The sequence below is a fragment of the Plectropomus leopardus genome, chromosome 21 (assembly GCF_026936395.1).
Source record: "Plectropomus leopardus strain MGB_pleo_1.0 chromosome 21, ASM2693639v1, whole genome shotgun sequence".
NCBI classification, from domain to species: domain Eukaryota; kingdom Metazoa; phylum Chordata; class Actinopteri; order Perciformes; family Serranidae; genus Plectropomus; species Plectropomus leopardus.
The window spans coordinates 18,255,454-18,273,707 of record NC_142196.1 but is presented as its reverse complement, the minus strand read 5'-3'; the positions used below and the strand labels follow the sequence as shown (position 1 = coordinate 18,273,707).

General features: G+C 42.2%; 1 protein-coding gene across 3 annotated transcripts in view; it reads left to right on the top strand.

Annotated features, from left to right (window-relative positions):
* The window catches only part of dlgap1b (discs, large (Drosophila) homolog-associated protein 1b), a 115,113-nt gene that overhangs the window by 56,106 nt on the left and 40,753 nt on the right, over nucleotides 1-18,254 (top strand). For 2 of the 3 annotated variants that reach the window (XM_042510586.2, XM_088072100.1), the window contains exons 3-6: nucleotides 2,996-4,136; nucleotides 7,643-7,857; nucleotides 14,598-14,775; nucleotides 17,747-18,002. In XM_042510586.2, coding sequence (XP_042366520.1) covers nucleotides 3,063-4,136; nucleotides 7,643-7,857; nucleotides 14,598-14,775; nucleotides 17,747-18,002 — 1,723 coding nt within the window. In that variant the 5' untranslated portion in view covers nucleotides 2,996-3,062. The remainder of the gene's footprint in view (nucleotides 1-2,995; nucleotides 4,137-7,642; nucleotides 7,858-14,597; nucleotides 14,776-17,746; nucleotides 18,003-18,254) is intronic. The other variant, XM_088072099.1, reaches the window with a different exon arrangement.

Below are 18,254 nucleotides of genomic sequence, written 5' to 3'. Positions count from 1 at the left end.
TTTATTTGCTTGTTGTTTTTTGTGTTGTGGAAACAACGGATTCAAGCACCAAAGACTATGGAATTGTTGCACTACTGGGGGCTATTGCACAAAAGCAGAATTCAGAAATCCAGGATAACAGAAAAAGCAAGGCTAGACCAGATCTCATCAGTGCCTCCTGGCTTAATCCATTACAGCGGACTGACCACAAGTGCAAGTAGGGAAAAAATATACAATTAAGTATAATTTATTAAGTATAAATTGTGGTGAAAATGGTGTAATGGTTAATGGTGCTGACTTACAGTCGAGGAGCTCAGGTTTTAGCCCCCTCTCATATGACCTATGTCTCTCCAGATCAAAATGTCTATTCAGAAACTCATTACTTTTAACTTAAGCTGCAGTGACACATCCCAATTACCATGCAAGGAGATAGTTGTTATTTTTACGAATCAGTCTCATCAGTTGCAATAACAGCCTACTGGTCTATGCTACATATTCACTGAACTTCTGAGAGCAATATGAATAAGAGTCTTGATGTAAATGACATATGAGGACAGGTGGTGTTGTGGATTGGAGTGCTAACTTTTAACTGATTGGAAGGTTCAAATGTCACTCATGGTGTGCAAATTACCTTTACCTTTACTTATGAAAATGATAACAGCAGGCCTACTTCACTGAATTACAGTGTAGAAACCTGTTTTAATGCAGGCTAATAAAAATGCATAGGCCAAGAAAACCATGGAAAAATAATAATAGAACATAACCTATAACATTAGTAATGTGGATATAATGAGTAAGTATAAAAAGGCAAATTACAGAACAGCTAAAGCAGTTTGGTAAGTTTAGAAAATTACATTATTTCCTGTAATGCAGCATTTAAAACCAGGAAAAGACAACCTGATATTGGAACATTTAAAATCTAAGATTATATTTAGTCTCATATCACAATATCATTATGATATCAATATATTGTTTATAAAAGAGTCAGTTGAAACACTAAAACATGCACGAGATCTTGACAGAAATATTGTTTGGGTATTTCAGAGTTAGTGTACTATACTGAGGTTGGCTTGACCAGACAGGTAGAGACACAACTAGGTCAGTGGGCGACAATGGACATACAGCATAATACATAACCACAGCTGTCTATGAGCCTTCCTCATGTCACTGCAGTCCGTACCTGACAGACACGGCAGAACCAGCAGATCCTCTTCTTGTTGATAAACTGCACTTTACAAGCTAGCAGCATCAAAATTCAGCATAGATAAGCAGCCTGTCAGATACGCTATGTATTTGTGTGTCCGCGTGTGTGTATGTGTGGCTAGCAGGCAGAAAGCCAGCATGACCCAACTTCAGCTTTTCAGCTTTAGTGCAGTGCTGCAGACAGCTGTGCCACAAACACGCTGCTGTGGATCACCGCGAGGGCCTTTTATTTAGGTCACATTCTGTGCTTCAGCGGCCAACAGAAGGGATCTCTGTCAACTGCAATGAATACCTTTAGTTGGACACAGCCCACTTTTTAAGTGCCCTGCACGGAGCGGACACTGTGCGTGTCTGTGTGGCATGTAGTGTGCGCTTTGTGTGAGTTCACTCTTGTGAGTATATTGCAGATGGGGTTGGGGATTGACCATACATTTTTTCTTTTTTTACTTCAACAATGCAAGTGTAATATATTGGCTTAATTCTCCCCCAGAGTGATTTGATACCCTGGTTTAATACACACAGGATGCATGAATAATTTCCCCAATTTTTCAATTAATCCAGCACCCAGTTTATAGCCACGTCCAAGAAAATAACAGATCTGACTCACTCTGTATATACACACATAAATACATCCTGCATGTGCCCTACACTGTGTCCTCTAGTTATGTAAAGAACTGACATGATATTTCATTACGCTGCTCTGTCTCCCTCATTTTCTCTTGTTATATTTCCTCTCATCGTTTCCTCTTCCCCCTCCTACTCCTCCTCCTCTTCCTTTTTTTGTTTTTTTTCTATTTACCACAGTGGCCTTTGGTAGTGCATTATAAATCGCAGTAATGAATTCCCCGCACAGACTCGGCCACACTGCTGTCACAGAGCTACACCAGAGTGCGTGGGCTCTTATTATTGTCTCGTTAGCTTCACCTCCAGTCCATTGGAAACAGTGTGGGTTCAGCAGCTAGCCAGCCGCAGCCCCAGATGGGTAAGGAAGGCAGTTTAAGGGCCCTGATGGATGCCATTGTTTTCATGTCACCATGTAAGGAAAGGTCGTTTATTGCCGCTTGCCTCGGCCGGCCCAGAAGCTGTCAGCTGGGTTTTACTGGCCAATTAGTTTGCCCTTAGAGGAGAACTAGAGGTATGGAGGAAAAAGTGTGGGATCTGGCTGTGATCATTTGTTGTGTTTGTGGGTAGGGGGGATGTGTGTGTGTGCACACTGAGCAGGTATTGTGGAGCAAAAATAAATGCACTTTTTGAGTACTATTCAATGTGTTACATCATCTCTGCAGAAGAGACGATGTTTCTGCATTCCCTTCACTGATTTCTTATTAGATTTTTTGTTGAGTTTAAACGATGCTTCATTTCTAACAGTACCCTTGAACAAATATAGCACACGCACAAGCTGGAAATAGATTTGAACTCTTCTTGATACCTCTTCTTCCTTTGTTTCTCTCTGTTTCCTCGATCCCCTGTCACTTGTTCACTGAAAACTCAGAGAGAGAACAGAGAAGTGGAAGAGGAAGCTTGAGGACAGATTTGGATGTCAGGGACCACATGCCAAGTGGCTGCTATATATAGAGACTCTCCTTTTGAAGTTTTGAAGGACAAAAATAAAAGAATAGGTCCAAGTCTCATCAACATCATCAAGTTTTCTCATCTGTGAAGGAGTGCCAGAAAGCATCTCCTTCAAATTAAAGCAGATGAAGTCGCCGTGCATCCAGTGTATGCAAATATGAGATATTTATAAATCTCTTTTCTGTCTCTCTCTTCTTGTTTGTTTGTCTGTTCTTCCTCATGGCTGTGTGTTTCTTTGTAGAGCCAGTTTTGGGGCCTGTGCAGACTTCCCGCGGCAGCAGTTGGATGTGCACATCGACGCTGCCACGATGACGATGAAAGGCCTGTCCAGCAGCCGTAGTCACCACCATGGAGTGACCTGCGACCCCTCTTACGACTCCATGACCCTGGGGCACTCGGATCGTCGGTCCTACTTCCTCAACCCTGGGGAGGCTCATTCTGCTGACCATCCCTGCCTCACCCAGCGCAACTCCTTCCAGTCTGAGTGCAGTGCCTACCCCGACCTGGCCAGCTGCACCTTCCCTCGCAGACATTACAGCTCTCATCATGAGCTGAAGGAGGAGTGTGGCGCTGTGGTGCCTTACACGGGGCCACCAGGGAGCAGTAAGGGAAGTGGAGGAGGTGGTGGAAACAACAACAACCGCATCCCTTCTAATCTGTTAGAGCAGTTTGAGCGGCAGGCACCGGTGCGGCGTGAAGGCTACCACACACTGCAGTACAAGCGCACTGCAGTAGAACACCAACGCAGTGACAGTCCTGGTCGAATCCGCCACCTTGTTCACTCCGTCCAGAAGCTTTTCACCAAGTCGCACTCCTTGGAGGGGCCCTCGGGGGCCAGTGGAGGAGGGAGTGGGAGGATGAACGGCAGCAAATCCAGTCCCGATGACCCGCCCTCCTCTTCTGGCACCCTGAAGCACAGTAAGCGCAGTAAGAGCAAAGACCGTTCCAAGTCGGAGCCAAAAATGCGCACAGCCATCTCAGGCTACTGGAGCTCAGATGACACACTCGACAGGGAGATGTGCCTCTACCACCATCACCATGGGGGCAGCAGTGGAGGCCTGCCTTCAGGGGTCATGACCATGGGGCGCCACCCGGACAAATCCCAGTCGCAGTACTTCATGGAGTCCTATAACACCATCAGCGCCCACTCCCTCAAGACGTCACGAAGCAACAACGACGTGAAGTGCTCGACGTGCTCCGGGGGCAGCAGCGGAGGTATGCCACTGGTAAGCGCCCTGGATAGCCAAGTGCAGCTGAAGAAGAGCTCGTGGTCTTCTACTCTGACAGTGAGCAGAGCAAGAGAGGTCTACCAGAAGGCCTCAGTCAACCTAGATAAGGCTCTAGTGAAAGCCGAGCAGGGACGCACCTGCCACTTCCTACAGGTAGGACAGATACATCAGCCCCACCTCTTGCATGTCATGCTTCATGCATTCAGCCGTGCCAGCTGCTCCTCCATGCCTCTGTGCTTCTGCATGACTGTTTGTGTGTGTGTGTGTGTGTGTGTGTGTGTGTGTGTGTGTGTGTGTGTGTGTGTGTGTGTGTGACTGGCAAAGCAGTGTCCTGTCATTCCCTGTGTCTCAAATAATTGCCACTCTCGTGTTGATTGTACTCATCATAAAACATCATGTCATCTGCTCCTCTGTGTTTGTTTCCATATGCATGGAAATATTCATATGTGAGCATGTGGATGTTTATTACTTATGTTCTGCACAGTATGTCAAAAGTGACATTGCGTCAGATGGTGCATTTATCTTCCACATTTACTCTATCCGAGGAATAATGCAGACAGCTGATTTTATATCTGTTTTCTTATAGGTCAGGTTCATGCAAACTGGTCTCACACTCACTTGTCAAATACCAACGTATGATCAGTGGCCCTCAGTTTCACACAGCAATGCACCAAGGCACCCTTTAGTGGCGGTATGAGACGCATCAGGCAGTGGCATTTTTTTGATGTACTGGGCAACTATCATCAAAAAGAGATAAGCCAAAAATAAGCAAGAATTAGTAAAAACTATAAGAAGACTATGATAATTAGTTATAAGCATAGTTTTTTCCCCCCTCTGTTATTTCCAAGGCATTTTCCTCTTGCTTTTTTAATATTTTTTCTAAATCTACTAATTTCTTGCAATTTTTGGAATGTCACACAAACATAATAATTCAGTGGGAAACACTGGAGACTGCGTGCACTTAACAGGCAGAAACTACATTTCTTGTAAAAATGGACGTTTATCTAGAAAAGACACTGCATGTAGCATAAATTGGCACGCCGTTGCTGTGCAAATTGACGCAGGAGGGGCTTCTTACTGCTCATATTTTGACGCGAGGGTTGCTGATCAAGCGTCGGTTTTTGACAAGTTGGGAGTGAGAAGGTGCTGGTTCATGTACCATCACTTTGAAGCAGCATTTATTGTTTTACTGTAATATGTAAGCACAAGAGAGCAGACCAGAAACACCAGTCTAATCTATGTCAGAGCAAAAACGTCAGAATGCCACATGGAAATACATTTATTCGGACTGGTTGTGGCCATAGCAGCGTTATATGTGAGAGTGAGTATATCTTATTTTTAGGGTGCTACTATGAGATTGGAGAGAGCCAGAGGTGAGAACACAAAGAAACACACACACACACACACACAGAAACATCAACCCACCCGCTACTGTTAAAAGATAAAAGTGTTTCAGATTGCATGCACTTCCTCACATCGGGGTGAGCTTCAAATATAAGCCAGAAGAGAGAAATGGAGAGACAAGGAAGTGAGAATAAAGAGGAGTGTATATGTGTGTGTGTGTGTGTGTGTGTGTGTGTGTGTGTGTGTGTGTGTGTGTGTGTACGCGTGTGTGTGTGTGTGTGTGCAGTAGGAAAAGGACAAAAAAAGAGTAAGTAAGGGCAAGAGGAGGGCGTGAATGGTAAAAGTAAAAGGCAGAGAGCGGGAGTGAGGAGCGAGCATAAAAGACAGAGAGAAACTTCTGTGTGGCCTTGCATTTTAACAGCCTGGAAAACGGAGCGAGCAGATCAAGGAAGGATGTTGTCACTGCAGTACAGCAACATTTCTCCCAGCCTAAAAGAGCCATTGCTTTTTTTTTCTTCTTGAAAGGGAGACGGAAGGGAAAAACGGGCTTTAAAAAAAACAGCCTGACAAGTCAGTCTGCAGACATTGTTTGAATCCTTAAAACAAGACGTGCTATTTGCTTCACTTCCCATGATGGAATCTAATCACATCTAATTTTTAGGTGTGAAAATTAACACATTTGCACACATTATATTTAAAAATGACACAATCATAAAAATAAAAGAAACATTGACATCCACTTCAGTAGTATATAGCTAAACCTGTCATTCAGAACAAATAAATAAATACATTTAAAAGTACTGAAAAATTAGTACAAGTGCAAAATTTATCCCAGGCACTGTGACATTAAATGTATGCATGCAGGGAATATAAAAGTAAGAGTTGAGCAGAGCCCAACTTGATGATAAAACCTCGTTGTAAACTGGATTGATAACACAGAAAACTTAAACGAGTATTTAAACCTTTAATCTAATTAAGTAGTTTGATTTTCTTTCAAAAATATGGGGAAAGGGGAAAGATAAGCAAGAAATTAGTTGATTTCTTGAAATGTTCTACTTGTTAATTTTCTAGTTGATAGTTGATTTTTGTTAAAGCTAGGAAAAATGTCCAGAAAACTATATTTGTTATCATAGTCACATTTAAAATTATTCTACAGAATTATTATAATTTTTAATCACTTTTTAGGGTTTTTTTGTACTTTCCCATTGGCTAGTTTTGTTGTTGTTGTGTGTGTGTTTTGTTTGTTTATTTTGCTCATTTTCAGGTAATTTTCTTGATTTTTTTCCTGAAAACAAATGTCTTTTGGGGTCATTTCTTCATACCTTGCTCATTGATTTCTTTCCATGTTTATGAAAGAAATCCCGTTTTAAAGGGTTTATCAAGCCATACCGGGACCCTATCGCAAAACAAGTAGATTTTTGCAGTCTCAGTGAGTATGTAATTTATTCTCCCTGATAAAGGTCCCAGACTTTTTGAATCCGTATGGGGGAGGGTCTGGTTACAGCCACCTGATGGTTGCACATCTGAAAGCTGCTTTAAGTAAAATATGTAAAAGGTATTATTTTTTCATCCCTGTCATTCAGACTTTCAGAAATTAAACCCATTAGTACTACTGCAGGGTCTTGTGGGGTTTTATGACCTTTCCAAATAACATTAAATTATTTTGACACCATTACAGACTGAGAGTTTCCCAAGGTGTTAGCCAGAGTCTCTAGTTGCCCCTGACATTGAAGTCTGCTTGGTTTCCTAGTTACGCACCAGTCTGTTGAATGATTTTGCTCTGTATCTCATTTCTTTCACTTCAGAGCTAGTGCCCTAACAGCCACTCACATTGGGACTGCAGTGGTTTTGCTGAACAAAACCCCCTTTGTTTTCCCTCTCTCTCCACGTCTGCTGTCTTTGACTCTCTCTCTCTCTCTTTTAGATTAGAGATGGGAGATAGCTTTGCCTCCTTTTATTTTACCTTCATTAGTGTGTGTGAAAAGTCAGGAGAGCAGACAGAGTTCAGGGTGCTGCAACGTTTTGTCAAAACAATTAATGCCCTGCTCTTAATATGCCGCATGCATCACAGGACAGACAAAAGAAGGCCTCCGGCACTCACAAGCTTATGGTATGATCAAGTGGGACCCTGCATTGATACAGTAACTATTGAATCTTTTAAAACACTGTGTGATGCGGGTATCTATAACAGGTCAGGGTAGAAAATGTTCCAGACTCACTTTTATTCATGTCTAAGTGCATCTGTGTGAGTTCTCATGTCTGGAGGGAGACCTGTGTTCGCTCCTTCTTTACCTTATCTCACCTCGTCTCTACAGGTGCCTCAGGACGACTGGAGCGGTTTTTCTCCACTGGGGAAGGATGACGAGATCCCTTGCCGGCGGATGCGCAGCGGCAGCTACATCAAGGCGATGGCAGAAGAGGACAGCGGCGACTCGGACTGCAGCCCCAAACCTTCACCCAAGGTCCAGGCACGGCGAGCCAGCTACCTGAAGGCCACACAGCCGTCCCTCACAGAGATGACCACACTCAAGTAAGTGTTTGTTTGGACTGAAGCAATTATTTTCTTCACCAATTACCCTGTCCAATCTGGTCTCTACCACGCGTTTGTGTACACAACAGGCTGCGTTGTGAGTGTAGCTGTTCACATACTTGCTTATGTGCTATCCGTGTTGGAGGACTACATTAGAGGGCACAACAAAAAAAATCAGACTTTTCCAGATCTGCGTGATGTATTGTTTATTCTGAGATCACAGCAGAAACATAAACAGCAGCGCCATCACCAATGTCACGTAAAAGGCCCGTAAATCAAGCATCTTGTGACTATAGTGAGTATGTGTGTAACACTGCCCCTACTCTTTTGTGTCTGTATTGCATCTCACATATACTTGTGTGTTAATTTCTGAAGAGGTGCACAACTAACGCTCCAAACAGACGCAGCATACACAAGACAGCCATCATGTGCACATGACTGTGTACTTATAGGCAAGCAGATCTTCCTCAGCCTCCAGATTGCTTGTTGTTTCAAACCAATAAACAAAATATTTAAATTTACATTTACATAAAATGGCAGACCTTCATATTTGAGAAGCTCAGCGTAGTCCACGTTTGCCATTTTTTTGTGAAGAATCAAAAGTGTTGTTAGTTTTCTTCAGTCTACCTAATCACTAAATGACTAACCAATTCAGTATTTATGTATGTTTGTGTGTGGCGTGACTGTATGCCAGCCTGTATACAATGTTCGAGGGTGTATGCAGTACATGCTTCTGAACATTATGTTCAAGTGCTCACTGTGGTCATGCTGTGCACTTTCAGTGAAACAGACGGGAGAGATAAAGGGAATGAAAGAGAGAAGTCGACAAACAGAAGGAGATGAAGGCAGTCAGTGTTACTCGAGCGTCTGCCTGGCAGCAGTCTGGCTTACGTGTGAGTCCCTGACTCTCAGTGGCCGCAGCTTAATTACCTGCTCGGTGTTTATATCTCAGACACACACTTCTATCTTCATAGCTGGCCTCTGTTTCTCTACTGTGACACAAACGCAGAAAAGACTAAGCCTTAATTGAAAATACATGATGCCTGTTCATGTCCTGAAGTCTCTTCAAAAATTGATGCCATGTTCTCAAGAAAAGCACTGCGGGTTGAGAACATGCAAAGGACATTTTCCCTTTCTCTTTGAAAGAGCTGCGGTTAAAAGCCGAGCTTCATCATTTAAAGATTTTCATGAAGTTGTTTCTTGTTGCATAAGGCATTCTCTGCTCAGCTGCATGTTTCTGACAGTGTGAGCTCATAAAGTATTCAGCAATATAAGAGTCTATCAAGAAAATTTCTGTCCTGAAACACATCAAGCTGACTTTATTGTTCACAATTCAGTCCACATAAGTTATCTTGAGCTAACACAAGGAGCTCAGTTTTCTGACTTCGTGTCTCTTTCTGAAGGAATGTACTATTCAAATTTTAGAGTTAGAAATTTGGGAGAATAATTAGTGTCATCCATAATAAATTAATTGGAAAATTTTGCATCATTCAACTTGATTTTTTGTTCTATTAATATTACTCATATGTCAATGGGTAATAAAATTGTACTGAACAAATTCATTGCTGATTTTTGGCAGTGCTGCACATTGCCAAACAAAGTCTACTGGGACAAGAGCCAATCATATGGGTAAAAAGTACAAAATCCTAAGTCCTGTTTTATAGACTAACCTGTCCTGAGGTTTTGTGCAACAAAGGTTGAGATTGCAGGTGAGCTCACTTTTGGTTTAAATAAAGTAACAGAAGTGATGGCTATAACTAAAAAGACACAAGTTGGAACAAACCTAAAATGTCCCTTAAGGGAGCACTGTGCAGGATTTTGTGGCATCTGGTGGTGAGGATTGCAGATTGCAACCAGCTGAAACTTCTGTGTGCCAAGCGTGAAGTGTCAGTTAAGACTCCTTCAGTGTTTGGGAGGTTTTTACTAGAAGCCGTGTTATTTGCAGAAGTCTCTTTCTCTCCAGAACAAACAGACCGGGTGATAAAACCATTGAATAAAGCATTTTCATGTTACAAATCAGTGTCTCTCCGACGCTGCTCGGCTGGCATTGATGGGCTACTAGCCCAGCACCAGCTAATGTGTGCTCGTCGCTCTCTGATAACTTAAGATGTAGATATTTAGCAAGTTTTTACTGGGAGTTGAATTATCCGCAGAGGTGATTTAGACCAGCTGAAACTCGTAATAAAGCAGTTTCACACAAAAAAATCAGTGTTTTTTCTGCCGCTATCATCGCAGAGGGGCTGCTAACTACGGTGGCTGACATGAAAATGTGAACGGTGGGGCGCTCAGTAATTCAGTTGGTAGAGCAGGTGCTCCATGTACAGAGGTTACATCCTCGCCGCAGTGGTCACGGGTTCGATTCTGACCTCGGCCCTTTGCTGCACGTCATCCCCTCTTTCTCCCCCTTCCACGCTTAAGCTGTCCTATCAAATGAAGGCAAAAAAAAAACCCAAAATAATCTTAGAAATGCCTCTTTCGAAAGTGATGAAAAGTCAACAATTCTTATTTTCGGGTGATTATACTTTAAAGAAAACATCCTTATTATATTATATTCAATTTCTGCCTATTTATCCACCTAAATCCTATACATTGAACCTTAAATTTGTCATCATAATGGCATAGGCCCTTTCACTATTTTATTACTAACTGTATTAATATAATATTAACTCATACCCAAGAAAATATTTTTCATTATACTACCTTGAAGAACTGAACAAAATGGGGACACGCATGTTATATTGCAGCACAGGGCTGTGACTGATTAGCTGTGTAATATACAGAGATGAAAGGAACACCAGTGGGTGCTCAGTCATTGTTACTGGTTGCACAAACACAAGCGCGCACATACACAACCTTATGTAAGTGCAAGCGGCGCAGCTTGGGGCCCACTAATGACTTGAATTTGGCCCGGGGATTGCCATCATCATCTGATGGAACCCAGTGGAACAAACCAAGCTGCAGAGCTGCAGGTCGGAGATAGAGAACGAGGAGGGAGCAGCTGACGTCTTGTTTTCACACTGTGCTTTTGGGAGCTGGCACAAGTCTGTTACACTCCATGATGATTCAATAATCAGCTTTGTTGTTCCATATGTTTCAGAGCCCATTCTGTGACCATTGTGTCCTTGACTAGTGAAGAATTGCTCTTGAGAAGTTGTGAGATTTGTCTGTTCTCGCACAGTGCTAACCTTCCTCCTTATTAAAACACGCAGCGCTCAGATAAAGCATGCATTTAAACAGCTGGGATTATTCCTGGCAGACAAACAAGCTCAGGAGAAATGACATCCTTTCTTGTCTCCCTCAGTCACTAACAGTCGTCTTTCTTTTTGCTGCAAATTCATTTATTCGTGGCCTAGATTTTATCGTGTTTATTTTCTTTTTTTATGTCTCAGCGAGAACAGACATCCTGTATAATGGGTTGCAGTAATCACATTTCTTTCTTTCTGTCCCTCCAACCACAGTCATCACTCTGATGATTTTTATTCAGACAGTGACTAACAGGAAGAGGAGACGGTAAAAAGAAATGGAGGATAGGGAAATTGGACAGAGAAAACTCCCCAAATGATGAAGCAGAAAGAAGCGACTGTCCTCTCGCTTACTTCTCCTCTTCTTTTCTGCCAGAGTGAGATGATGGGGAAGAACTCAGACAAAAAAAGTACATGAACAGTCTGTAATGCAGTGCAAATCAACAGTCGGCTTTAGCCAGCCCTGATCTCTGACTGCCAGAGAAACATGTGTTCATTAATGTCACTTGTTCCATGGAGGGACACCCTGGGACAAGCTGAACTTCCCCCCTTAGGTGGTACTGATTACAGGCTAGGGCTGCCATTCAAGTTGCCACAAAAGACATCATTGGCTCTGCCGATAATCAGCCCCACAGGGAAATCAAGTGGAGATGTGGATAGAGATAATGGTGTGGGTAGATTCTTGCTTGATTCCTCTGTGTGCCGTGCACAGTCACACGCTACAGGCGGCTGATATGGATGATTCATAGCCAACTCGGAGGTCTAAGATGTATAGTTTGATGTTTTTTTATATCCTTGGGTTGAATTATGTACTTTTTCATTTCTCAATTGACCCAGAGGAGTATGGAGCCCCAGAAAGAAAATTGCAAATATTGTGAAACACTGTCTTAAATGTGCATTTAAAGCACAGTGTTACTATGGACCATTACGCTGGGAAACCTCAAACTAAAAATGAATGAACTGTGTTGACAAAACAAACTGGCAAGCTTGAGTCACCACTGAAAGCAGAAAGAAAGAAAGAGAAAAAGGTCCAGTATAAATGATACAGGGGGATATATTGGCAGAAGTGAAATAATATAAGATATGAATAATCGCTCATTTGGGGAAACAACTTGAAAGCTTGCACTGAACATTTCACTACCAGCATTACACTGTTAGCATCAATGGATGTTGACAATCAAGTTTGTGCAAATTACTTTTATTAATTTACCACGAAGCAATTGGTAGTTTGCCCCCTTTTTTTTATCAGAGTCACAACAAATGGTTTAATTACGTAAGAATACAACAAATGTGAGTGAAATTGCACCAATAATCGAATGCGTTATATCGATTCATGAGCAGGACAGTTTGCCTACAGGAGTCTGTAGTTTTGCCAACTCTTTTCAATGAAAGTAGCTAGTACTAGCACCAAATTACTTCATATGCTTATTTGCTTATTGGTGCCGTCATCGTTCATTAATGGAAAAATTGATTTTGCTGAATATGGTTCAGTAGAAAAAAACTCAACAAATCGTTTGAATAGCATGAAAGCAATGACACTTATACCATAATGTACCATTTTGTTGTGTTTTTAAATCACTAAACCTATCGAGAAAGCCACCAAGTTGGCAACACTAGATGGGCTTCCATTAACCCTCAAACAGCACAAATTTGAATTGCTTATTTAAAAATACACCTAATGGAAGTTACCAATTTGTTGCAAAAAAGTTTTTACTCTCGCATGAGGTGGTATTTCAGGCAATTCAAAAAAGCCATATATCGCAAAACTGCTATGGAAACACTTTTTTTTTTTTTGCTTTAATAGGTCACATGATGCTATGGCTCTGCACTTGTCAGTAGGACCTGGCTCCCTCAGGCATGATGCAGCAGAGGATACAAGAGGCGATATTTGCTTTTCCATTATCGCACGCCTACAATGACTTCGATTGGAAATAATGACGGCTAGTGCAGTGGCTGCAATAGAAATAAACCTGCTTATCTTTTGGACATCCATCGTTATACCTCTTTGAATGTTATTGTGGAGAAGTATTGAGGAGAAGTCCATCACATCAGGAGAAAAGTCGATTAACATCACTCAGTGGAAACACAGTCGTCTCGCAATTGTCTTTTATTGACATTTCTAAAAAATAACACTTAAATTTTGCGCAACTCTGTAATGGAAACTCGCCTACTGAGTCAGTAATGTTACCTGTCAACAAAAAAACAAGGCAGTCAATAGATAGCTACCAGGCATTCTTGTCCTACTGTATGTAAACTAATGATCTACGTGGGCATTCGACAGGTGACTTCTCGACTTCTGCAGCTTTAAGTAGATTGTGGTCAGTATTTATGAAGCCTCGAGGACGGTTTGGTTATATGAGGATGTATTTTAAAATTAGTAACTAATCTTCTATAATTATCACCTTTATTCCCATCTCAGTAGCTCATCTGTCCTTTCATTACCCTTTCTGTCTCAACTGTCCTGTCCCCTCCGTTCTACCATCCAAGAATGAGTAATCTAGTTTGCTTTGCTTTGGTAGACACGCTCTATTTTAAGGAGGAAATACATAATTAAAGCAGACCTGACCGGCAGAGAGTCATAAGAATTTCATGTGTATGTGTACAGTATGTGTCGGTGCGTATAGAAATATTTTTTATATACTCACAGGTGAACATGAGAGACAGAGTGTGAAATAAAGGGGATAGTTGGATCTTAGTCGTCACAGTAAGTTTGAGAACTGACTTCTTAATCATTTCTCTCTGTGCACTTTGTTTTCTGAAAGTTGGTTTAGTAGGCCACGATGTTCATCAAGAGGAAAGCGAGTCAGCTTTTTAGGTTTCTTTTCCCCTGATTAATGAATTGTTTAGCTGGCATCCAACTGCTATGTAACTTACACACACACACACACACACACTTTTTCACATCTACACACACACAGGCACATAGGCGTGATGCATGCTGAGTGATCAGATTGGAGGCAGGTGAGAGCTAATGAGACACCTACTCATCTTCCTTGGAGATGGGGATGTGCTTGTGCATGTATGTGTGTATTTTTGCGTTGATTATGTTTCTGCGTTACATCTGTTTTTATGTGAAAGTCGTTAGGCGAAGTATACCTCAGAGACACACACACACACAGTTCCTCTTCCCTCCTCTGACACAGAATGTGAATGTTTTCAGCATTAAGTGTTTTAGAGCGTGCTTACAAGGTGCTTCAAGGACACACCACCTGAGCTACTGCGAGTATGTCTCAATACTACTGCGCGTGTTGATTAGATAAAGGTGTCTCCTGAAGCATTTGTGGATTGATCCGTATCTTTGGGTTCATACACACTGCAAGGTACTTTGCAAATACCTTCCCTCACTCTCTTTTCATCACTTTATCTCTCCGTCTGTTTGTCTTGCTCCTTTATCTTGGTTTGCTTCCTACCTTTTTACCAAGCTCCCTTTTTCTTTGTTTTGACTTTTTCCTCTTATTATGTCCCTCCTCGTTTCTCTTCTTCGTTCTCTCATGGCAGGATTTCCACAGAGCACTCTCCCAAGCTGCAGATCCGGAGTCACAGCTACCTGCGGGCGGTGAGTGAGGTTTCCATCAATAGGAGTCTGGACAGCTTGGACCCGGCAGGGCTGCTGGCCTCGCCTAAATTCCGTTCGCGAAACGAGAGCTACATGAGAGCCATGAGCACCATCAGCCAGGTTAGTGGCACCCAGGGGCCCGTGCCTCTCTGCCGTCAGCCTCTACACCCCCTGTACCTCCACTGCTATGTCCAATAAGGTCGTGCAGGGGGGAGGAAATCCCATCCGTAGCTCTCCTAAGGCCTGAATTAACAATCAGGTCACCATCCGGCAAAGTATGAAAAGTACGAAAACCCCCAATCTCCCAATTAGTGTATACGTCTGCGTGCTGTTTTCTGGCGCTCAGATGATTACAGGCGTATTCAGATTGGCTAATTACCATGCAAACCCCCCCCCACAATCCTTTACCCTAATATGCTCCTTCTGCCTTGGAATACTTTGTGATGCAAAATGACGGGCTAAAAATGTTCTCTTCAATTTGGCATCTGCTATGTAAGAGATGAAAAACAAGAATTAAAATGCAGCCGTACGAATTTTATGAATAATTGAGATTGGGATTGGTTCCAAATGATGATGGGCATTTGCCTGGATTTGATAGTTATTGAAAATATTGAAGAATTGGCCTCAAATCACTCAACAAGGGAGGTCTGTTATTGTCACAGCTGCTGCAAAATAAGATGTTAGTCATTTTGGATTTTGAGCACGGCTTCATACTCTACATTATTTGGAGTGACAGGGGAGCTTAGCTTACCTTTTCGCCTCGGGTAACGGGGATATGTACTCCCATCCAAAGCCCAGGGGCAACACTTTGCCTCACCGGCTGAATGATGGACCCTTGAGACGTCCCTTCAAGTCCTGGCAGGGAGCAGGCCCAGAGGAGAATGACACACTGGACCTGGCATCTACAAAAATGCCACTGAATAAAGAGGTGCTGGTAGGCTCTCTATCTCACTCACTCACTCTCATATTTGACATGTATGCGCATTGAGTGTGAACTGACACACACAAAGCAGAAGCTCAACATCAGTGGAATGAATCAAGGTCCACAAACCTTTCTGATTCCAAGCTTTACAGTTTTGTACTCACACCTGTCTGACTGTACGCTGTCTTCACTGACAAAACCAAGCGCTGTAGTCCCCAGCCACATCCCATTCCTACTTCTTGCTGCAACCCAGTTGCCAGAAAAAATGTTGGTCTTGTACATGTTTTCAAATCAACTATATGTTACATTTGTTTATTCTTTATGAGAAATTTTGAAAATTTCAATTTTATGTTTTGACAACATTGTGGTCAATGTGTGCTAAGGTTTCGGTAAAAAAAAAAGCCACTAGGTTAGGGTTGAGAAGCACATCTTGTCTTAAAATACCAACTTTCACTATGTCACTACAAATATGGATGCATGTGAAATAAAGTCCCAATTCTTGTTTTTACCCTACAATCACAGCTGAATGTGTACTGAACTGTCGCTAAAAATCAACAGCTTTTTTCGCCACAAACACGGCTGGACACCAAACTCTCTTTCAAAAATCCAAAACAAAACACTAGTCTTGTGGCTACTATCATGGCTGGACATGTACTGAACTATCATTAAAACATGTGCTGTTGTCGCTACAAACATGACTGGAAATGTACCGCACACTTGTTAAAAAACACCCATTTTGTTGCTACAACTGTGGCTGGACATTTATCAAGCTCCCGTTCAAAAACATCTATTTTGTTGCTACAAACAAGTCTGAAAATGTACAAAATTTGTGAAAAATCACTTGCTTTTGTCAATACAAACATAGCTGGACATGTCCTGAACTGCTCATACAAAAACACTCGTTTTGTTGCTACAAACAGGGCTTGACATATGCCAAACTCTCATTAAATCAGACCCATTTTGTCACTACAAACAAAGATGGACATGTGCCTGCTTAATTTACATACAGGCAATCTGAACTACATCATACAAATTACAAATATAGCATATCTGGGGTTTGCAGAAATGTACAATGCCAACATTTATTCTGGTGACCGGGCACTTTACTTTATATTTTTGGACTGTCTGAACAAGAGAAACCCGAAGGAATGGAATGTAGCTTTGTGTTATCTGCCCTCACACAACCCAGTCTGTATCACACACCCATGTCACAAGTCTGTAGCAAGACCTTTCTACGTTTTTCTTCCCTTTAGATCGTGTTTTGAAACCCGAACTGCAATAGCTGATGATGCAGATGTAGTTAGATTTCCTCGAGTCACATTTCAACTCCCAGTAGTCTTAGCTTTAACACTTCCTATTTCTCACCTTTAATAACAACACTTGTAGTATTTCACTTGGTTGTGCGGCCCTTTGAAGTTGTATCCTACAGTGATTCCTCCCCCTCTGCACTCCTTGGACTTTTTTTTATTTTTCGAGAATCTATTCCCCTTTTTATGCACATGTAAATTTTTATATATGAGTTAAAGCTTCACAAGGCAGTGTGGAAGTAAAATATGCATTAACATACTCAGCATTATGTGATGTGCTTAATGTGAACACAGCATGCTGATGTTTAACAGCTTGACTCGTCTGTGATGCCTAACCAAAGGGGACCCAATTGCACTTGTCTGACAATGTTGTTTACTTTAAATTCATATTCTGATTGCTTTTTATTAATGGATTTGAGTCGAAAGCACATTTTTCTGGAAGAGGTTTCTCAGGCTAAAAGACCAATCGTGCATTTGTAAGTTCTCTGTGAGCAGACAACTGTCAATATCAAATAACAGGATTCATTTTTGGCGAATGTGGTGAATCAGCCTGCCTCAAAGTATGAGAACACTGTCTTCTGCCGTAGCACCAATTTATGATTAAAGTGTGTTTGTACATAAAACTGCTGCCTTCTGAAACTTTAATCAGTGAAATAGCTCTGTAACATTGAATCTTGCAGCACAGCGATGCTTCCCTGGCTTTTGCTTCTGTAATATATTGTCCCTACCCCTTTGTCTTGCACTATGCTGGGGTGCGCCTGTGCATTTTGATTTTTCCCCTGTGCTCGGGCGCACCCACTCCTATGTATGTTTTTTCGTCTGTGCATGTACTGTATGTCTGCGTGTGTCCCCTCTTCCACAGGTGAGCGAGGTGGAGGTGAACGGGCAGATCGAGGCAGTGTGTGAGTCAGTGTTCAGTGAGATGGAGTCGCAGGCGGTGGATGCCCTGGACCTGCCCATGCCCGGCTGCTTCCGCATGCGGAGCCATAGCTACGTGCGTGCCATAGAGAAAGGCTGCTCACAGGAGGAAGAGGAGGGAGGCGTTACGGTGGCCATCAGGAGGACCAACTCACCCCCGCGCACCACCACCACCGTCAGAACCATCCAGAGCAGCACAGGTTGGTGGGAACATGAACCCAACACACACACTCATGTACTCATGAACATGAGTGAATATACATAATCCATGACGCATTATAAATTGATACATGTGCATAGAAAGTATGTATTATAGATGTGCTGTGAGTCTAAGTTATGCAGCATGTATGTAGTGTTAACAGCAACAAAATTAAATGAATTATTACTGCAGTTAGCGCAGAGAGAGATTTATCTTTAACTTCGGAGCAAGAGCCGTCAAATCAAATTCTCTC